The sequence below is a fragment of the Melospiza melodia genome, chromosome 11 (genome assembly GCF_035770615.1).
Source record: "Melospiza melodia melodia isolate bMelMel2 chromosome 11, bMelMel2.pri, whole genome shotgun sequence".
NCBI classification, from domain to species: domain Eukaryota; kingdom Metazoa; phylum Chordata; class Aves; order Passeriformes; family Passerellidae; genus Melospiza; species Melospiza melodia.
Genome location: NC_086204.1, coordinates 17,048,878 through 17,072,860, shown reverse-complemented (window position 1 = coordinate 17,072,860; position 23,983 = coordinate 17,048,878). Strand labels below are relative to the sequence as shown.

The 23,983-nt window shown below is 37.4% G+C and overlaps 1 protein-coding gene across 1 annotated transcript; it reads right to left on the bottom strand.

The window, feature by feature from the left end:
• Positions 1-1,197: 1,197 nt before the first annotated feature.
• SELENOF (selenoprotein F) lies at positions 1,198-23,971 on the bottom strand. The gene is made up of 5 exons (XM_063165765.1): positions 23,869-23,971; positions 22,621-22,788; positions 11,432-11,495; positions 3,807-3,856; positions 1,198-2,186 (listed from the first exon to the last, which is right to left on the bottom strand). Exons 1-5 carry the CDS (start codon positions 23,935-23,937, stop codon positions 2,055-2,057), a joined length of 483 nt encoding a protein of 160 aa, XP_063021835.1. The 5' UTR covers positions 23,938-23,971; the 3' UTR covers positions 1,198-2,054.
• Between the last annotated feature and the right edge of the window lie 12 nt (positions 23,972-23,983).

Here is a 23,983-nt window from a genome sequence, read left to right as displayed (position 1 = left end):
GGCTATAAGCAAAAATGAATCACTTCCTTTTTAAACTGGAGCTTTCAACCTTGTATTCTGTGTGGTTAATTGCCACAAACCAAAATAACCTTTTGAGCTCTATGAATTTTCACAGCTGCAGACTGGAGGAAAAAACCTCTCACCAATAAATAGAAACTTAAGAATTTCCAAAAGAAATTATTCCTCACTCTAATTGCCTCTTTTAGCACAAAGCCCAGCTCATTTATGCGAGAATGTTAAATGCTCCTAACAGGTCTGTAGAGCCAAGAACCTGAGGTATCATCTAAAGGACAGAATGAGAAAAATAAAGGCAGGACAGTATGAATTCCACACTTTAGAGCAGCTAGCAGGTCAGGAAGTGTAGGTAATTAGCTTTTGCTAAAAGCTGCAGACTGAGCAGCATCAGGGCTCCGTAGCCCAGTAACAGAATCAGGGAGAACTCTGAACATGTGCCTGTATGTAGGGAATTACAGGAATGTACCTTGTGCATGCTTTTCAGCAATGGGAATATGGATCCAAGGCCAGATTAGTATGTGGAATAGGAATCAGCAAACACAGGAAAGGCAAGTACTGGATACAGTCAGTACATTGGAAGACCAGTGGATGGCAGCATACTTTTACTACCAGGTTACAGGGTTGTCATGCCACACGTTTTGGTTGCAGCTCATCTGCTGACTAACACATCATGTGTCCCAAGAACAAATCCATGTTTGACTGTGGTAAGTCAGCACAAGCTGCAGATTTGTGCTTTTTCTGTACAGATCGTGTTTCTCCAAGACAGTGGTAACCACTGTTGTAGCTGTCTCACACTGAGTCACCTGGAAGATAGGAGCATATTCACAAGAACGGGAGTCAGCTGCACACAATCTCCATGAGTTTATAAGAATATTTTGGGAATAAAAACTCCAAATGCTATGCCTGAAGAATAACCTTAGGGCATTGCCTCTGGTAGTTCAGTATGGTCTCAGTCCCAGGTTTATTGTTCTGCTATGAATCTGATCACTTCTTCTCAAAAGCTGGGAATAAAGTCTGTAAATAACTGAGAAAATTTTGAGATATAAAATTATATATGAATATAAAAATTGTGTACCACTTCAATTCATAGCATAACACCCATCCAACCCAAATCTGGTGAGCATGAAGTAATTACAGCAAACACTTATTTGCTAATTAGACTTAAAAAAAACCACCATCACATTATTTTTGATTACCATATTTATTGACTCTAAGTGGAAAAAACCCAACAAGTCTTAGTGGATTTGACTCAATACCATACATACTGTCTATACTCCCTGTTCACATAAATGTCAACTGAGAAAAAAAATACACATTTTAAAGAACAGTTTCTAAATTAATTTCATAAACGAACTTCCAATAAACTTCTGAGAGTTGGAAGGAAAGCTATTTCAAGAGTTGTAGCTCATGTTTTCTGAAGCAAAACACTTGATGTAAAGCACACCTGACATCTGACTTCATACACCTCAAGAGGTTTTCTATGTAGTCTTCACTAAAGTGTACTTAATAAATGTTTCACAGTATCAGAGCATGAGTTCCTCCATCAGCTTTCCAACCTGTGAATTAGGTACTCACTGTAAACAAGGCTTCTACAAAAGGACAGTTCAAATACAAACAAAAAGGGCATTAGTAGCCAAGTTTCTTTGGGAGATAGGTTGCATTTGGTTCTAACTTCCTTAAGAAAGAGCAGCAGACAAAAAGCATGGTAATCATTTCTATTATTTGAAGCTCTTCAGTTTGAAGAGCATTTGTAAAAACAGACCTGATTATAACAAACTGAGATTTGCATAATTAACTTTGAAACAAAGCTTTCTTAGTGATAAATGCATTAAGAGCTGACATAATAATGTTAAGACAAGCTATTTGTCAACTTGTCAGATATGTGTGCTGAAGCTTCCCTTCTAATTACAAGATGTAGTACAGCACAACTGATATTTTAAAATTAACACAGATGCTGGAATGTTTCTTCAATAGTAGTGCACTTCATCTGAGATTACCATGACAAAATATGAAAAGGAAAGAGGACAGAAAGCAATGATTTACAGACGTTCTAACTTTTCACTTAGAAATTCTTCCACACTGTCTGTATTCCACTTGAGGATGCTCAGTTCTTCTGCAATGTTCCCACTGTCGTCCAGCAGCTTCAGTACAGGGTCAGAACCACGCACATACTGGGGGAAAGGAGAGTCAGTTACCTTGGCTTGGCTCCACACCAACACTGCCCCTGCTCTCAAGTGATTTAAATCAGTTCAGGCTTCTGACTTGCATTTAGTGTCAGAGAGGAAAGTGGAGGAACAAGTCAAATGAAGGGGGGTGGTGCTGGGTGTCAGAAACCTCTCCTTGTTCTCGCTGGTGCACCACAGCAGTTAATGCCTGTGCAGAGGGGCACTGCCATTGGCCTGCCTTTGAAGGAGGCTACTTACTCCAATTGTTTTAAGTTACCAAAGCTAGCTTTTGATAATGAATGATTTTTCTTATATGATCAACAGCCTTTTTACCATTTTAGAAATTCTGAGTCACTCTAACAGGTCGAAGTTCTATCAATTTCTAATGTAATCACATTCTTTCTTGCTGTGTTGTATCTGTGCCTACTATGCTTTGCTGGTAATATAATTCTTCAGCGCTTCTCAAACTCACTAAGTTCTAAATTAAGTAATGCAAATAAAAGCTTTGAACAGTATTAGGAAGCTCTGACCATTTAAGTTTATGGAAAGATTTCCCCATGTGTATTACACTGCTCAGCTGAGCTAACCTAGCTAGTGGCACCTCTATACAGTTTTCCAAAAGTCCTGTGAAATAAACAGATTCATTTGCACATTTTTTTTCTGGTAGTACTGGATACCAATTGTAGTCTAGATTGCTTTGATGTTCAATAAATCTATAAAGTAAAAAAAAAAAAAAAGAAACAGACGTACAGAAGGAGAGAAAGCTTTTGAAAGAAACTGGAGGACACAGAGACATGAATGCGTGAGACAGACAGAGGAAATCTGTTTTACATAGAATCTGCTGCTGAGAGGACAAATCACTTATTGCAGCCATGCATAGCTATGGAGTGATTCCAGATGGTGCCATTTGGGCAACAGAGATGGCAGGGACAAGATGTGAGACTCAAGATGTGCATCTTTAAAGTACACTTGAAGTTCACACAGGATTTTAAGAGGAAGGTGAAGTCTGAGATTAGATCTTGAAACCAAAGAATTGTTGGAGCTTAAGGCAGTGTAGCTTATGCAACTCTGCATATATGCAAGTCATAAGAAATACCATTCAGTATATGCATTTTTATAAAGCTGGATGTCTGAAGTATATAGAGAAAAACCAGCACAGTAGAACACAACAAGGGAATTCTGAAAGGGAGATGAAAAATCCAAGAATCACTGAATGTTATGGAAATGGCAGCTCTGTAAGAAAACTAGGGGAGAACAAAACAGGAGAAACTATGACAGAATTGAGTAAATCCAAGATATCTATAAACTAAGAACAGAATATAAACATTCCTCAGATTCTTCCCATCTGCTATAATAATAATTTTTTCTTGAATTGAAACCAACCAAACAACAATAAAGTAAACCAGAACCTCACCACCACCAAAGAATTAGTACCAAACAGTTACTGAGCAGTAAACAAATCAACATTACTAACAGGAACTTGTAAAGATTCACACTGGCAATGCAAATATATGTTATCTACTGAAGGATTACTTGATCAGCAAATAGGGAACAATCCACAAGACTGTCTCCACCAAATACAGTTCTTCTTAACATCACAAACAAAAAAGTTAGGCTATTACTTACCTTGATTTGCAACCCCCTGAAGAGTTTTGGCTTATCACTCCTGACGAAAGCTACAGTTTGGAGAAAAGAAAGAAAATCAAATGCTTCTCTACTTGCATAAAGTAGATTTATGTCAAATTAGTATTCCCCAATTTTTTTTTAGTTATGCTTTAAAAGATATTTTAATGTTAAAATCTTACTACCTTCATAAAATTAATAATACTAAGCCTATTATGCCAAAGGAACACCTATTTTTGCTGGTAATCCAAAGAGGAATTCTGTCTGTTTGGATTTTCCTTGAACACTAGTGCAACTGTGGAAGGCAGTTGATCTGCACACCCAACTGGCAGCCTTCAGCAGCCTGGCCCATGTGCTGCTGCTAGGCAATGTGAGGGAAGGCGTTGGAGCGATGGGAGCCTGGCTGAGGATCAGCGCTGGGAGGGAGGCTGGGAGTGACACCATCTCACAGCACCCTCCCCACCCTGCAGCTCTGCAGGCCAGGCACGCAGGAAGCCGTGGGCAGAGGTGTTACTGGTGAGCAAGATGGTCAGTCTTGTCTTGCAGAGATCTCTGAGATTATGTGTTCAAAACCAGCAAGAAAACCAAGCTAGAAAACAGGAAGAGAAGCTCGTATTTCCTTTTCTCCTGACACTGCTGAAGGCAGCCGGTGTGAAGGCTCCATGGGCTGTGAGAGAAGGCAGGTCTGAGGGGAGCTGCTGCTGCACCACTCCTCACCTGCAGCACCTGGCAGCAGCTATTAACTGCAGCACAGCCCCTGCATCCCCACAGCACAACCAGGCCTTGCATTAATTCTGAAAAGACAGTATGAAGTACTTCAGGACTAAGTGTGAGCATAATCCCCTACTTCCTAGCACTTCTGAGTTCCAGAAATATTTAAAATTTATTTAGAAAATAACAGTTCTCATTCTTCCTTTTCACATGCTAAAAGCTGAATTTAGTGTCTATATAGAGATTAAGTAGATTCAGGATGCTCCTGGAGTATGTCAGCAGCATCTCCCCAAGGATGAACCCTGTCAGTACAGACTGACTCCTACAAGGGTGCCAGCTGCATGTTAAAGCTGCTTTTCCAAGGTTAGACAACAAAGAATCTCTCACAAATTGCAGTGCATCCAGCTGGTGCACGGGGATGAGTGCAACCTCAGGACTAATGTTTCATACTGCCTGACAAAGTGTAGTGCTTTCCTCAGTAATTGCACAGATATCCCCTGGCATCTTTGTACCTATCTTTACATTACTGCAGACAGTTCCCTTAACACTTTCTCAGCATGGTTATACAGTGGCACTTACTTTCTTCCCTCTTTCACCAGCTCCCGGTACAGAAAAAAATCATATACACTGCTTGCTGCACCAACTACTACACAATATAAAGAAGTTTAAAAAATACCAATGGCCCATGGAGCTGCCAGATGTACCAGGCCCCTGAAGAAAATGAGCTGTCTCACTCAAATTGTCTTTATTCCTTCTACAGACTATGCACTGATGTCATTGTAAGCTGTGCATAACAACTTCAAATAGCACAAAATAACCCGTACTTGCTCACATACTGCAGTTTGATTCTGATTTAAACTCAAAAATGTATTTTCAGCTTCAGTGTTCCCCATGCCCTTGTGACATGTTGCCTTGGTTGTCATCAAAAGTAACGTGCAAAAAAGCAGCACAGACATTTATTATTATTTGTTAAGTCCACAGACTGTTGAAGTGTTTCTGGAGGAATTTTTCCACGTTTTTCTTCAACCTAAATCTAAAGCTGAAATCAGTCTCTAGAGTTTTATATGAAAAGAGGGTTTTAAGAAGCAGTCAGTACAGTGGGTGACTAATTGCAAAATGGTACAAGAGCATAGTAAAATGGATAGAGTTTCTGAAGCAAATCTGAACTCTGGAACTTGATTGTAATAAAAAATTGCCTTTGGGAGGAACCTCAAGTTACAGCACTTCAAGCTTGTAACAGGTGTGAGGATTTGTTACTTGAGTGATAGATTATTTGATGAAAGCTTATTTGGACACGAGAGGCTGTTCTCTGGCTGCAGTGTTGGACTGAACAAGCTCACATAAAGTAGAAACAGCATTAGGTGGAAGAAGAAAGTATTCTATAGGCAGCATTACATTCTGCCACATTAAAAGTAGCTATTACACACTTGTATCAATGTCAAATGTCTAAATCTTCTGAAAGCTGAAGCACTACAAAATGCTTTTTCTGAAATTTTAGACAGCTGGAACTAAATTAGTTTCTGTTATGGCATATTTATTTCTAATGCTGATCATTGTGACTTTCTGCATCATTCACTTGAATTTGTAATGCAACAAAGAAAAACACTCAATGTACAAACAACTTAAATTTGTATATTCTGAATTTTGGAAGCTAAAATGAGAAACTCAAATACTGACATGTGTTAAAAACACAGATTACCCCATCAAATGCCTTTTTTTTTTTTTCTTTCCACAAAATCAGTCCTTGAGTTGAATTAGCAGCCTTTGAAATTATGAGGTTAGGAAGAGAGATGCAGCTACAGTGCACATCTAGGGACATATGACTGCTTGCTTATCATGGGATGTGGGGCATCTGCTCCACCTTCACATTGCTCCAACAGTGCCCCCTCTATACCCTGACATCAACATTGCTTCTTATGGTTCTGTCTCTAAACAGTACTTGCACATCATCTATACACCATTATTTAGTAGTTTGGTGTTTCATACTAAATCCTATTCAAGCTATCTCCCCATCTGCTTCTCTCTGTAGCAGCTTTAGGAATTACCCACCACAGAGAAAGAAGCCTTTCTCTAAGCTATCTGTGGATGAGCAGGAGAGGCATTTTCCACCGTGACTTTTGCAAGATGAACCCTGAGCTCAGTGCCAGGACACCAAGTTCTGAGGGATTAAATCCTGGAGCAGGAGTCAGAGCTGTTCTCCAGACACAGAGAGCTTTGCAAAGCCACTTCCCCTTGTGCTGCAGGAAACGATGAGCAGCACCAAAGCACTGCTGCTGAAGGCACTGCTGAGGTGCTCCTGAAGAGAGACAGGACAGCCCCACAACCACCTACAGCTACAGGCTCACAGAAGGATCAGGTGTGCATGAGCATTTTAAAGCCTGGACCCCACTGAACAGTGCTTTTAAAGAACTAAAAGAAGCCTTTACCTACAAACACAACAGATTGGAGAACTCACTGCTACTGTTAGAATGTCCATTAGTTTCAATACAAAACATAGAGGTGTAATAAGAAAGTCTGTGAAAACGAGTTTGTTGGAGTTCAGTCCCAGAGCCCTAAATGGATTCTGCAGGAATCTCAGGATCACTGAGGCCAAAAGGGCAAGCCTGTGTACACGCACAGACCTGCACTGTTCTCTGAGGTGCAGCAGGACACAGCATAAGAGAACTTCCTGACCCAAAATGGACATGAAACATCTCCCCAGGCAGAACAAACAGTTGTTCTGAGTTAACCTGAATAAACAGAAAACAAGTGTAATGTTACTTCAGATAAGCTAAAGGGCAGTCTGCTTTCTTGGCCGTGAATTATTAGACACAAGTTGTTTGAAAATAAGAAATTTTACTGGAGACACAAGTTAGTGCATAATCTTGCAAAATTTTATATTAAAAAGGCACAAAGGGCTTGACCATACAGACTTGACAATTTTATACCTGAAATGAACTTGAATTAAAAACATTTTATTGAGCCATTCCCAATTATGAAGTGTTAAATCCATGAAAAAGACAAGAAACCAAAACAAAAGCTAGAGTAAGAGAGGGACATTTTATGAAGACAGGAAATTCCAATATTTAGTAATGCCCCCAATAGTAGAGCATTGCTAAGACAATTGGCAATATTTGCTAGAAATATGAAGATGTAAATCACTGGGCAAGACAATTCCCTCAGACATTTGTTTTGGGGACAAATACATGCTCTGCAGTTTTGAATATGGGATGAGTCTGCTTCCAAAGTTACCATGAAAGCTGAGCAAAAAGACTGAACTCCAGCACACCACAAGCACTCATTTACATTTGAATGACTACAGCTCTGTACCTTTTGGGGACCTCAGTTTGAGATAAAAAATTAAATTTAAGAATTCATATGGCACATCAATAACTACTAGTGGTAGTCTCTTAAGTTACAATGCAGCTGTCCATGATTTTATAAAAAGCACCACATGCTTTCAGAAATGAATCCAAGACAGAGCTCCAATCAAATCTGAAGAAGAAGCTTCAAAAATCCCAAAGACAGGGTGCTTTGTATAAGCAGTTGGGCAAGAGACATTTCTAAATCTGAAGGGAAGTATTGTTTTAATTTGTGTGTCATCTATTTGCAAAAGATTACAATGAAGCAATGCATGTCTCCCACTACAGTACCCATATTTCTTAGCAAGAGTTTTAGTGATGCTTTTATCTGTGCTAGATTTAAGGTTAGTATAATTTTCTAACTTTCTTTTGTCTGTACTTATGAATTGCAGATTAAATAACTAGGAAATGAGTGATCTTCATACAATACAATCCCATAAGAAATTACATTTTAGTAGCTAAAAGAATTCCCTTAACACTTGGAGAAGTTGGGTGATAGTGCTGATTGACTCTGAAGTCAGAGGATTTAATGTAGCTGCACTCAGCATGAGTGCAAGGATTAAGAACCTTGTTTCTAGAACAGATTTGCTGGAGCATGTCCATTTCTTAACTCACAAGGAGAGGTGAGAATTATTTTATTGAAAAAAGCAAAAGAATAGAGAGAAATATGTAAGGAATGTTCAATGAAAAAACCCAGTCTAATTCAGTTTTTTAAACAAACTGGAGAGAATGTGGGAGTCTAAACACTGATCTCCTATCTCATGGTGAACAGAACACAGCTGCCACTGAAAAGTCAACTTAAAACAAATATGCAAGATTAATCACTGGCCCAGCTAATTCATTATTCTGTTCCAGAGCCTCAGTTTTATGGATGTCTACCAAAAACTGTCATTGTGTTACCTGGTATATTAAGACATTGCTTCATCTATGAATCTTGTCACTTAGATTTTTAATATTCTACTTTAATGAAGAGCTTTTAAATGACAAATATTTAAGAACAGTTTTATACAGAACAATTTCAAAATATATGTAATACAGGAATTAATTTTAGAGTACAGCATTTATAATAAAGCACTTTATTTTAAGGGAAACTTATCAGTAAGAATATTTCAGTACTGAATTTAAAGGAGGCATACAAAAATGGGGTCTGCTATCAGACTTATCACAAGGAACTATCTGAAAAACCTAAGAGACATAGCCACATTCACAAATGCCAAATTTAGTGTTTGGTGTGACACTACAAACAGTAACATCCAGTTCAAGACTGAGATAACTTGCTGAAGACCAGACTTTTCCATCCTCGTGCTGAGGACTAGATTTTTGTCATCACTTCTCACTCCTTTGCTTTCCTATTATATACAAATATATTCCATATGTAATGATTCTCACATTTCAGGCACACAGGTGGACTGAGAACTGTTTATAGCTAAAGATTATATAACCAGTAATTTTGAAAGAAACTTTGACAAGGACCTAGCAGCCCACAGCTTCTTCCAACTGTGCAACTTTTACAAACCTTTATTAATTCAACTGATTTCAATCCTTAACTATTTTAATATGTGAATCTCATAATAAAAAATCAAACCACAACAAAAAAAAAAAAAAAAAAAAAAAACCCAACAAAACAACACTGCTCATCCCTTAGCCAAATAAAACATAATCCAGATTTAGCCTGAGACACATCAAGTCTGTGGGACTAATCCAAGTGACAAGACAATTTACACAGGTACTTAGAGGCCAAGACTTCACAGTTATTAATCTCAGAATACAGTAGTAACATACACTAATCCATGTAATTCTAATATATACAAAGTCCTGCAATCAACAATGCCATTTTGTGTATATTCTGGGGAGAATAACCAAACACATCTAAACAAACTCTAACAAAACCCTCAGAGGAGCTATGGAAAAGGATTCAGGCATTTGTGATGGGACACTGTCAGTGACAGGCTACACAGCTGAATGAAGCCTACAAAGACAATGCTTCCAAAGCAGCAGCATGACCTCAAGGCAACCTAACTTCCATAACAAATGTCTCAAGATGGAGACATTAAGTACTGTTTCTGTTAGAAGTTACAATAAAGGAGAAAATCTGGGTATTCTGAGGTTAATACTAGTGTGAAGACAAACAACAGCTGAAAGAATATTTTCTACTGCTTTTAAAAATTTCTAAGTATGCTTCTAATACATATCCCATCTTCCAATCTCTTCTAATACCCTAGCTGTAAATTTGGTTAAGATAAGTTTAGATTGAGTAGCTGCAGAAATTGGTGATGAAAACATAAAAAAAGAAATTTAAGTGCACTACTCTGTCCTTTCTTAATTCTTACTGCACCGAATCAAAACTGGTGGTCAAAACAGAGATCCTTTTCAAAAAACAATGAACTGTGTCCAGCCACTTTAGAAAGTAACCTATATGATAAATGGAATGTAAACATTTGAGGAGGTTTAGAGAACCAAGAATTGAAAGGGAAAAACAACCAGTCACAATTTTCGAGGTTTTCCTTTGCACCATCCCAAGTCTCTGGAACATGTCTCAGAGTGTGCACACAGCAGGAATTGAGGGCCATTTCCTTCAAGGACCTACATGTGAAGATAACTGAGCACACAATGCAGGCTGGAGTCAGGCTAACAGCTCAACCTTCTCCTTCAAACCTATGGCTCAAATGAGCACTTTCATGTCGCAAATCCAGAACCATAAAGCAGCTTGAGTGAATGGGCAACAACAGTTGGAAATATTTTTATGTTTGCTAAATTTGAACATTCGTGGAGATAATACAGACTCCTGTGCTAACAAAGTTACCTCCTCACGTCCCTCAGTATGACAAGTCATTTAAAGAATTCTCATTTGGACATTTTATACAGTGGAAAAGAGAAAAGAGCTTTGCTCTGGCCTTGTCATTCAACTCAGCTGTGTGGGCAGAGGTGGCAGGAAAGGATATAATGCAGTTTAACTTATGTAAATTGTAACCTGCTTTAAAAACTTTTTTCCCCACTTTTGTCAGCCAGCCTTCAAACAGGGAGGTATTAATACTTCCCACAGTAGATGGAGACTTGCTGCTTGTGCAATTTTAAATTCTAAAGCTACATTGGTACTTATGTCCAACTATGTCCAAAATACAGCATTAGGGAGTATGGTATTAGGGTCCTCATTTCAGGGAAAAACCCCAAAATAAACTGTAGTACTGCTATCACTTAAGCTCTTCCCTAATTTATAAGAAAAGTCCAGTTTGAAATTTCTCACAGATTTTTTTCCTGTAGCTTACTCCCACCAGACACTGATGGCACTGAATTTCCTTTTGTTTTACTGTATTCTATTCCTGTTATCTGACTGTCATTATCCACTGATAAAACAATTATATGGCAGGATCTGTGAAAATAAAATCGTTCCATAAGCGCACAATATAATTTCATCTGGCAATTACTGGAGGCTGGTTCTATGAGTTTCAGGTCAATGCAACTTCACTGATACAATATACTTAATTTATGACTACTTGTAATGTACTTAAAAGTACCTTTTGTCATTCAGCTGTGACAATATTTCATATTTGAAGGAGTACTAGTGGCTTTACTTACCCTGGACTTGAGGGAACCTTCCCAATTTTCATCCACATACTTCTAGGACAGCTCCTGCATAAAGCTGTAATAATAAACAGAAGCTGTTAATGACAAAAGTAACTAAATTACTAGTTTATTTATAATGTGTTATCTGTTGAACTGTTTTTCTCTGAGGAGACAATATGATACTCTGTCAATGCTAATTACAAGTAAGATCCTAGACAGAATCACAGTTCCAGACCTGTCTCTGATTATGCAACAACTGACCCATTCACTCAGGACACATGGTAATTTTCATTCATTATACTAAAAATGTAAAAACAAAAAAAAAGATCTTTTGAGATATACTGTTGGTGTAAGCAAAGTTTCATTTAAAAATTGCAACTGGACATGTTACAACAGGAATTATGGATTAGTAATAGGAAAACTATTCCTTCCTTCCCAAAGATACCAACAAAATCTCATTAAATGAAATTTTACTTTCCACTTTAAACCTAACTTGGACAGTGAAATACTTACAATAAAGACAAGGCAGTAATTTAGAATTTCCCATTTGGGCTACTGGTTGATTTTAGTTCATTGTGTTTGCAGAAGGAGGACAGATCACATTAACAGGCCTTAGGTGAAGTAATATGTACAGGCTGGGCTAACTTTGATACTTGCACTTAGATGTCAATCCCTCCTGTCTGCTATGCAAGATATTCAGATTGAGTCTCTTTAAAATATATATTAAATTTTATATAATATCTATAAAAACCTTATTATCTTGCATACTGTCATATTTTGAGACTATTTTGTGATTCTTTTTGCAACATGCAAATGGTTCTATAGTTTGATGAATCTTAGATAAATTGACAACATATTTTCCAGCTACTAAAATAGAACTTCATACTCCAAAGTAAGGCATTTTAATGTTACACATAGTATATATACTATAGATATATAATACTGTATACCAAATCACATCCTTCTAAGCCTTAAACTCCACTGTCATAGATTAGCAGACAGAATGAGTTTAATTTAAAAAAATTTAATTTATTACCTTTCACAGACAATTAAAACCTCTGCTTTCATGTTCTTTTAGACAGTGTTTTCATAACAAATGTGCAAGTCTGAGTACAGAAAATATAACCTTACTGAAATTACATAAATTCATGCTTCACTTAAAATATGAACTGTGAACACAAGTAATTAAAACTAACTTTCATGAACCCATCTGAAAAAGCAAACCACACATGATAAACAGACATCTCCAAGACAATTTTATTAACATTCCATCACGGATTGCATGGAGGCATTACAGACAGCCAAAAATACATGTTCATTTCTGAATATTCAAATTCTGATTCAGAGCCAACTCCGTATTTACTGAAATACTATGAATTAGAACATAACAAATACTCTAATGATTTGCAGGGAAATTACAACTTCGCTCTTGCATGAACTAATCAATAATCATTACTTCTATGGGAAGCTGAAAAGAGAATGTTACACTGCATTATCTGTTCAGAACAGCATCTCAGAAATTTGCCTAGCTACAGATACATTTTCAACTAAACATTGTATTTAAGATAAAAATCTAAGATTTGACTGTTGAAACCCAGAAATACTATGAAACAATACTCAAGAGATCATAAATACTAGACTTTTTAAAAGCTTTTTCACCACCCAACTCAAGGTTTTAATTAAAAAAGGCAGTGATAAACAGCTCAGATACTAGCTGGCATTATTAAAATTTCTCCTGAATTAAAACACGAAGTAATTACAAAGATGGACGAAACATGGCACAGGGTTCATAAACTTCACTTACCTTGTCCTTCTTTTTTTAAAAAAATTCAACAGTTCTATCAGCAATCCTAGATTTAGATAGTCCTTTAAATACTCACTAAATATATATTCTGATTTCTCTGATACTGACAGCTATCTGCATTTTCTATCAATAAGTCAGTATAAAGAAGCAGACAAAGGAATAAATAACCTTCTATGTAGTTAATTATTTTATGTAAGTCTATCACAAGCTAAGTACACTCAAATTTAGGACAACAGTAAAATGAACATTTTTGAATTCTTATGACTGCAAATTATTCTTAGTCTTTTTCCTTCCAAACATGAATTTTTATGGAACAAAATCATTGTAGAAATCTAAAATATGTAAGACATTTTGTAACACCTCACTACTCCGAGTTTATAACTCCTGGCCAATATCTTATAGAAATTTAACAAAGAAAACAGGTCAATCATTGATGTCTACATTTTGAGCTTGTAATTCTGCCATAACTGAAACCCAAATGTTCTCAGACAAAAAGGTTTAGATTCATGCTGGGAATAACAGCTGCTTTCTCGATGGCTAGACCACAAAAAAAGAAAAATCAACAGGCTTCATTTATGACTGTAAACAAAGGTGTCCTTTGCAAAAAACCCAGGTTTAGTCGCATCACTTAGCCCACCACAAAAGCCTGGTTGTTAATATCTACCATCTCATTGTGTCCAGAGCAGATGTTCTCCAAATTTCCTTGTGAAGGCAGCCACTGTGTTCAAGTATTAGTGAGAATGACATGTATCATATGGAGGCACAAACATCTTGAGCCAGTTCATTACACAATGCTTAACTCATGAGTTAGTTCATTTTAAAGCAATGCTTCTCTTGTTTTAGTGCTCATGAAAGTGAGTCTAGTACTAGAAGCAATGAAATAAAGGCATTCTAAACTATTACTGGTGTCCATGTTAAAACAAGTGCTGATTCATGTCTGCATCTATAAAAAGAACTTAGATTTTTTATAACATTCTAATAGCATGTTTTCTAAAGCTACTGTGACAATATTTGAACTTTTCCCTCATTTTTTTCCAAAGTATCAACCTGAGTTCAGTTTATTTCAAAAGTTTTTGGAGAGCATCTGAAACTCTTTTACCAGTCCATACTGATGCAATCAGGTGGCTCTTCACAAATGAAAAGAGACAAACCACATTATTGGTCATGCCTGCTTTAATTATGAAAGAGAATGCTAATTACATCAGAATAACACCTTTCTGCATAAGGATTATGCTAGTTAAAAATATGCATTGTAAAAATAAGGAACTTCTTTAACTTATATGAAAGAAAACGTTTCAGCTGCTATTAGGAAGAGAATTGAAGCAATTTCTGCAAGACACAATTCCAGCAGTGCCTCATTTCTACACTGATATGGTATTGTCATCACAGTTACTCATGGTGAAGACTCCAAAAGAAAAGTGACATTCCTGCTACATAACCTTTAATGTTTACACCCAAATAGGAATTCAGACCAAACTGAACGGCAAAAAGTGGTATTGAACAGAGACTGCTCCCTGATTGTAATAAAATTCTGTTAGATCAAAGGTGACAAAAAAGTTTAAAAAATACAGCAAGTTATAGCTAATTTTACTTCTATGACATTTACATTTTGCACACTGCTTTCTTGTAATTATTAATTCGAGGTGACCCTGCCTGACACAGGTTACAAAGTGTCATTCAGGCTGGATTTGTACAGTTGTTTGTACTCAGCTGACAGTACCAGTCTTAAAACGTGAAATGAAACAGGCTGTTAAGGCACAGCCACAAAGGGGCAACAGCCACTTTATGGTACCTGGATTCTCTCCAGTATGTGCATACTGTCCTCTCCTAATATCAGTTTCAAAAATATAGTTAAGTTCAGAGAAAAAGCAGGAAAACAAACTTATGACTACAGCTAAACCTCTAGAATTTGCACTTGCCTCAGGTAAAATACTATCTTCCACTAAATCTTTAGTAACAACTCTCTTTCCAATGTTAACACTGTCTTTATGAAATTCACTGCAATTCTAATTTCATATTATGATATAAGCAGGTCTGCAGAAGACAGCTCCTCATCTCCTATTAACTTCAAAAGATTTCAGAAAAATATGGATGTTATTATTATTAATGGCCAAAGTTCCTTCATTTATGCAAAATGGTACTGTTGAAAAATAGGGTAAATTTTATGAAAGCATGCAACTTAATTTTTACTGTGTTCCAGCCACACACACAGAAAGCAAACCAGGTTAATTAGTATTTGTTCTTCCTAGAAATTTACAACAAAAATAGATTTTATTGGAAGTTTCTTCTAACTAGCAGTTCATTTGTGACTTTTACTAGAAAACTAGTCTTCTAAGCTAGAAACCTTCACAAGAATATACACTGAGATACAAACTATAAAATATTTTCTGTGGGAGAGAATGCACTTATATGGACAGCTCAAGGTTTTCAAAATCCCTTTTGTCTTTCCTTTTCCTGGAGGCAGAACATGAGTAAGAATCTGTGGGTTAACAGGGAGCAGTCAGAAAGCCTCACTGCCAGGAACACTATGAATTACTGCTCTATAATACAGCAAGCCAAGGAAGTCATTGCTACACACACACATCATTCTGAACTGATGTCATCAGTAAATTTAGCAACAAAGCAACTTCTGCCACTGACAGCTCATTATCCTGTGAAGGGACATGCCTAACTCTAAATAAGAGTGTGGAAACAGAGTCCAACAGCCAAAAACCAGTTATGTGAATGAGTGCTACTCCTGTGATTAGTGATATGTATTGCAGGCAAATTGCTCTGAACAAAGCTGAGCAGAATCTAAGCTCTCATTTATTTCTAGGGAAGGAAATTCCTGCTGAGTGTAAAGGGTGAAAACAAGTCACAATGATGGTGTTTATTCACTGAGGAATTTACTAAGGAAGACTACAATCCGCATTCTTGGAGATCCTCAGAACTTTGAGTTCTGCTTTGAGTAGAAGACTCAAGAGACTTTTTATTCTGTACATACAATATATAGTTGTGCATTACTATTCCATTCTTCAGCATTTAGGAAATGTGTCATCCACTACTACTTTTGGTGTTAAATGATACCCTCCTTGCAGGATTCTATAAATATTTGTGCTGTTTAAATCCAGCAACCACCAAAAAGTTCCAAACCAGCTTCTGCTCCTAGCAGCCTGTTTTTATTAACTTTAGTCTCTGCAATGTTTGGTGTAAGTTCATGTGAGCAAGAGATCTGGCACGAGAGTGAGACAGAAAATGGAGAAGCTGAGCAACCACCAACTTGGGGCCTCTGGAGCTGTCACTTAGATCAGGTGGTGTGAATACCCAGTTTGAGTGGAACAGAGAAGGGTGGCAGAAATAGGGCTCCTGTTTACTGGCTCTCACTTGGACCCAGTCAGAATGGTGCAAGTGAAAGAGTACAGACAGGAAGCTAACAGGGCAGGTTTCAATTCTGGACTATACCATCTGATTCTATCTGAGCACCTACTTACCTCTACAAGTAGAATCCCTGAATATCTCTTTTATTCCCCAGTCTGTGCTTTTGTTAAAAAATAATACATCTTAGAGTTGCAAAGAATACACTGAGAACAGATCTCATGAGGTATTTATTTGACCTTGCACATTTCATTAATTTTGAGACTTTTACTTTTTGAAGTTTCTTCAACAAATGTAGAGTCAAATGCCAGTGCTTTACCTAGATGAAGGTCAATCTTAATTAGCTAAAGGTATTCCACTGACCAGCACATTCAGTTGTTGATGCACATCAACAACTGAAACTCACATTTATAGTTTCCCTAACCTTTTTTTTCACTGATAAGATCAGATAGAGCTGTTCCATGGGTAAGGCTTACTCTATTACAGACAGATAATGTATTTTATCTTAGTTTATCTGACAGAGATGAACACTTGGTGAATATGAGCCAAACAAAAGACAGCAAATTTCTGTCTTAGGCATTGACTAGTTAGCTGCACTTCCCTTATCTAGGACTACTTCTTATCAACATTAATTTTCATTGCCAATAACATCATGCACAGAGGGAAGGGAAAGAGTGTACATGGTTCTTGAGAAGGACATCCACTGCAGCACACTTTTAATACAAGGAATGGTTGTGGGTAATATTTTGAAGCAACAGTACTGGTAAGAGACTTTCTCAGTTAGAGAGAACAGTGCCATCTTAGATTCCCTAACCTCCCCCTCAATAGAGCCCATAAAATCATCCCTGTATGAACTGCATGGGACACTTAGTTAAAAGCAAACTTTGAAAGGAGATCATATGACATATTAGTCTTAATTACAAAGTTCTGATTATTTACTTAAATGTTAAATAAAATATGCTGTCATTGGATCACACTATTGTTGAAATCACACTTGCTAGAAAACCAATGAATTTCAACCATTTTTGTGTAACATGTTAGAAATAAGGAAGTTACAGTTTACAGTCAGGTAAAAACACAATTTGATTTTTTATAAAGTATCAAAGAGACTTTACAGGACACATCAAAAGACAGAAAAAGATGTAGGTTTTGAGAAACAGCTAGAATTAAACTAAAATTCTAATTAATTTCTGTAAGTATTGATATGACTTACTTTACGTCTCTGAGATGTCAATGAATTCTAAGTAGCTCTGTTTTTAACCATTGAGTTGAAAACCAGAAGTTCCAATGAGAGTAGACCTATTCATGTTAAGAGCCTCTGGCAGAACAAGAGAGCAGTCAACAGCAATTTGAGTGTAGCACTCTAATTAGTGTAATGAAAAGAAAAAAAAAAAAAAACAACCTGAAAAATGAATGTAAATTGGGTCACACAGGAGTAACCAGAAACATTAAAAGCACTTCAACTTATTTTACTTCCAGCAATTATTTTGAGTTGTATAAACTTTTTTTTGAGTTTTAAAAAGTAAGTCTGAACAAGAATGTTATTATTCTTGTTCAGACTTGTCACCTTATTCTTCCTTATAATTCATGAGAGCACATTTAGGAATTCTATACATGTAAAAGGGTGGAGTTTTAAGAAAGCTTTCAATTTGTTTTGTTGTTTTTTTAATAGAAGAAGCACCTAGTCATTACACCTGGTGTCATGTTTTCTAAGTCACCAAACACTTTAACAATACCACATGACAAATACTTGACAGTAGAATTTTAAAATGTTGAAGTTCAACACATATTGGTGAGCAAAATATATTTTTCAAAGCTTCATTTAGATATATTGATAACTTTTATGGGTTGTAGGAATCCTGCACAGTGCAACTATAAAATTTAATGTATTGCAAATTTTATCACAGAGCTGATTTTTAAAATCAATGTGGATTTTGATACGCATATATAATTGAGACAAATCTAAGATTATAATATACAATTAATGGAATATGCTTATGGCTGTGTCTGAAGTGATCACACAGCCTGTGTGAAGCTGCAGATGGAGTGCAGCTATTTTCAGCTACTGCAGAATATGGACAATCTCTCCTGCTACTACAATTTCACGCACAGTTAGCTTCACCTCCATTTCATCCTTCTCTGTTTTACACACCAGCAGCACTCTGCATCTGACAGACTGAGGCACAAAACTTGCAGCTGTCTAAAGCAATACTGTTTAAGCTGGCTTCTGAATTAGTGTCAGACTGCATACAAAATCTCTAGAGGAGGAGAAAATAACCAAAACAATTTTCATTTTACCCACAGTCCAATTATGAAGTAATTAAAATATTTCACCGGACAGGTGTCAGCAGAAGTTCAGAGCAAGACAAATTTTGTGTAACAAGAATATCTCACAGCTATTTTCCACAATGTCAATTCACAAACTACTGGACCAATAACAAGAGCAGGATTAATAAAGACACTTCTTTCAAGGCTATGAAACAGTTCAAATCTGTAAACATCTCATTTGAGGTTGCACTGATACTGTGCAGCATAAAATATTTTTAGGCCTGAGGATATTTCACAGACCATTTGTGAAAAGCAGCAATTATGTAAAAAAATCTCAGACAGATGTGCTATTACCTTTAACTTTAAATTCTCATTTAGAACTCAGGCACAAGTCATGCAATAAACTAACTCTTGCTTTCCCTATTTCTGATATTTGCCACATGGCTGCAAAGACAGTAAAATGAAAATCCTGAAGCATGTCCTGGAACTCCAGGAGCTGCCAAGGCTGTCTGCAGCAGGCAGCCAAGGTGCTGTGCCACCTCTGGGGAAGCAGAGGTGCCTGGGGCACGGAGCCACAGCCCCAGCAAAGCCCAGAGCACCCCTGCCTGGAGCTCAGCAACCTGCCAGGCTCCCAGTCACAGTCACACATCTCACACTGACATGCAGGGCTTCTGAGTAACACGAAAAACTCTACAAGCAAGAGGGTAGGAAAAAAAACCTTTAAGAACTTTCAATATTCATTCACTCTTTACTGTCAAATTGTCATTAGAAGGAAGATTTCTGTGGTAACAGGAAAAAAAACCAAGGAAAATAAAAACTACAGCAAAAGACAGCATTCAGTTTTCATAGTCTGCATACCTAGCATGAAAATTTTTGTTTAGCAAGAAGCTACTAAAAATTATACTGTTAACTTTTATGTAATGGTAAAATCTCAAGCTCAATTACAGACATCTGTTACAACCAGCACTATGTAAAAACACAAGTCATATCAAAATGTGATGATTCTGAATACAGTCTGTTAAGATAATATTAACAGTCTCCAAACACTAATTTTCCACTGGCTAGTCTTCAAGAGAAATTAAACCTCCTAACAACTGCCAGATCTGAAATACACATTTCTAAGCAGTAGTACCAGTATAAAAAATTTCCACTTTCTGAAACAGCATTCATAATAAAATTAGAAATGATGCTATAAGAAATCATAATGTTAGAACAATCCAGTATTTCCATTCATGCACACAATATGGGAAGCCTGCATTCAAACTCAGCTATGAAAATACTATCAGAATCACTCCCATACTTCAAGCTTGCCATATTAGCTCCAAATCTCAAATATCATTTGTATTACATGTCTTCAGAAATATCACAGAAATAAGGAAAGATAAAGTAATAATCAAAATCTACATTGTTCACATTTACTACAAAGCCCAACCCCAAGAAAATGAAACTGGGTAAAACACAAATAGATTAAAAAAACAACTTATAAGATATAATTTCTTGCTTCCTGTGAATATACAAGGAAATCTGGTCCACTATGAAAGAATTTGTCAAACACCCTTGAGACCCTGTCCAGCTCTGTGCTATTTACTTTACTTCATTGATCATGACTAAAACAGAAAAAGTTTTCAGACTAATAATGTTTACAATGTGAAGTCCTGACCACAAAATGGCATTTGCTTATCCCTACACAGAAAGTGTAATTATCCACACAATGAAATCTAGGTCTGATTCAGGAAATTAAGAAGACTCTTTATTAATTTAATTTCTGTTATTTGATCCAAATTTTATTAATACAATGTTCACAGCACAAACTAACTTGCATCCTTATGTATGTTACTGATAAATTGTTAAGACATTTTTCTCAGAAGTTACATTGACAGAAATGCAACATAGTTCCCAAAGCTTATTTTCCCATCAAATGACAACAAAAATTGTTCTGCTCCATAAGTTCTTGTGCTACATGTTGTGCACAGAGGCAAAACTCTGAGAATATTACCTGAGCAAATGAAAGCATCCTCTCTTCACTTGAGGACACAAAGCCTCACTGCTGCTGCCAGCACAGCTGTCACTGAGCATGCTGGAGACTCCTTCTGTTCTGGCACTCCCTGTTGGTACATTTCCTTAGACTTCATTCTGAAACCTCAGGTTTTGTGTTTGCATAGGTATAGATATGTACATATTTATATTTATATATATGTGTGTGTGTGCATGTATATATATATATATATATATATGTGTATATATGTATATATATGTGTATATATATATGTGTGTATATATATATATGTATATATCTATATGTATCTATCTATATCTATATCTATATGTATACACATGTAAAAGAACTGGAGCTTCCCCAGAGACAAACTTTCCCTTATCAGGTTCACATATCTAGCAAAGAAAAAGCCTTACATATCAAGTCCCAGAAGGATTGTATTGAAATATGACTTTGTTAATGCATAAAATTTACTACTAAAGTCTGTCAATATTAGGAGGCTACTAATTAAACTATGAATTCTCTGCCAAGCTCAAACATATGCTTCTTGATACTTAATATATTCTACCTAACACTGTAATCAGTGGTTTTATTAAAAATGAAAGGCAGACTTTCTTTTTTAAATATTAGGCTGAATTTAATTGACAAGAAAAACCTGCTAGATTTGCTCATTAATTTCATTATGTCAGTTATTTCACTATCTCCTAGCCATTAAAAATGACTTCAGCACCTCTCATCCTTGAAACATCTACTTTCTTGATGATTAATTTGTCTTCACTATATTCTAGAACACTCTTACATTACCACATATTAGAAAACATGTATTCTTTTCAAGAACTCTAAAAATTCTTCATTGATAACATACCTTAAGGATTACAGATATTTATTTACTATAGAAAAGGAAAGGTTTTGCTTTGAACAGATTGAAGCACAGCATGAACTCTTGGAGAGATCATTCCCAAAATTTCCAGCTGTTCTGGATATATCTGCATATATTCCCAAAATTTCCAGCTGTTCTGGATATATCTGCATATATTCCCAAAATTTCCAGCTGTTCTGGATATATCTGCATATATTCCCAAAATTTCCAGCTGTTCTGGATATATCTGCATATATTCCCAAAATTTTCAGCTGTTCTGGATATATCTGCATATATTCCCAAAATTTCCAGCTGTTCTGAATATATCTGCATATATTCCCAAAATTTCCAGCTGTTCTGGATATATCTGCATATATTCCCAAAATTTTCACCTGTTCTGGATATATCTGTATATATCCCAAAATTTCCAGCTGTTCTGGATATATCTGCATATATCCCAAAATTTCCAGCTGTTCTGCTGCAGGATGGAATTGAGCAGTCCTGCTCCTATCAGGTTTGTGCCACTCCAGGAACTGACTGGAGGCTGCAGCAGCCCTTTGTAGCCTGGGACTGATCTCAGCTATCCTGGCCATGGTGCTACAGGTCAGTGACAAAGCAGGAGCTGTCACCAAGCCCCACTCTCCTTATCCCCCTCTTCTGCCCTCTTCCAACCCCAAAGAATCTGGATATAGCTCCCAACCATGGTCATGTCACACCAGGGAAGGGCTGCCAAAGAACCAAACCTTGCCCTGTTGGGACAGGGACATGGTTTCACAGCAGCATGGCAAGTCTGCAAACCCAGAGCCTGTACATGCAGGAGTAACTGCTGCATTTCCCTCCTGAGATGCTAACACAGGTTCTCATGTACCATAAACGTGACACGTTAAATTATTCCACGAGGGATTTGGTGCAAAACTCACCTTTCTGGTTTCCAGCTGAGCTTCTTCCTGGCAGCACTCCCTGCAGAAGGGATCCAGCTGATTCAGACTGAACTGCCCAAGGAGGTTGCAAGAACTGCACAGCAGGTTACTGGAGAAGCCCAGCTCTCTGCAAGCTTCTGATGACAACTGTGCTCCATAAACACTCACCTGAAAGTCAATACAATGTTGCACTTAGTATTAATTATTTTTTTAAAAGATGGTTTTAAATGCTGTAATGATTAGAAAGAATGACACAGTAGTATAAAAAGCCCCAAAGGAGCATTCTAAACTCTGCTGAAGCTACATATTAATTATGGCTGACTTATTAAATTAATGATGGTAGTAACTAAAACCATTTTCATGCATCTCACCATCCACCCCTTTGAAGCTTTACTGTCATCTTTTCACTTCACTGTCACTGCTGCATCTGCTCCCCTTGGAGCAATGACAGGGACAGTACTGGCATTGTCACTGGGCTCCCAGCAGCCTCTCTCTTTCCTGACACCTTTGCCCAGCAGATCCCCAAGCAATCCATGAATACAAGGCCAATGCTCTCCTGAGGATTTTATTTTGGGTTGTGTGTGTGTGACAAAGAACCAACCAAAACAGCAAGAGTGTATGGAAGGAAGTAAAGGTTCCATTACATGATAATTCCTCCTTCAAGCAGTTTTGGTTACACAGCAAGCTCAAAACACCTTTAGAATAAAAGTACAGAGAAGCAAAGCAAGAAATAAAGATAAGGAAGTCTCTATCCCTAATATTTTTACTCCATTTTTAGTATCATAACTATCATATTTTCCTGAAACAATAAATCACTCATCATAATAAATGTCTCTGACTAGGACTGGAAAAAAACTCTCACACTCCAGAAGGCAAATTCCCATCAGAACAAGATAATTTCAGACACTTAGCAAGTGACGTGCCACATTTCATCAGCGTTTGCTCTTTCAAAGCTTTGGCTCCAAATCTACGCTACACTGTTGCTTTGTTTTCACACCAAATAATTTCCTCTATTAAAAAAAAGGCAGCACCAATACAAATTATTCTAGGAAGCGGGCAGAAGTAGAGCCCAATCTCCGACATGGAAAGCAAAGAGGCGGCCACGGCCTCAGGAGCGGGAGGAGACGCCCGCGCCTCCCGCCCCGGGACACGTCTTACGCCGCCTCCCCCGCCCTCACAGCCGCTCCCTGTCTCAGGAGCTGCAGCCGCGCTCAGCCCCGAGCGCGAAGGCGCCGGATCGGCTCTCACCGCCTGCAGCCCCAGGAGCCAGCAGAGCCAGCGCCGCCCCAGCGCCCCAAGCTCGGCCGCCGCCGCCATCTTGGTGCCGGAGCGCCCCTGCCAGCGCCGCCGGGGGCCGCGGAAG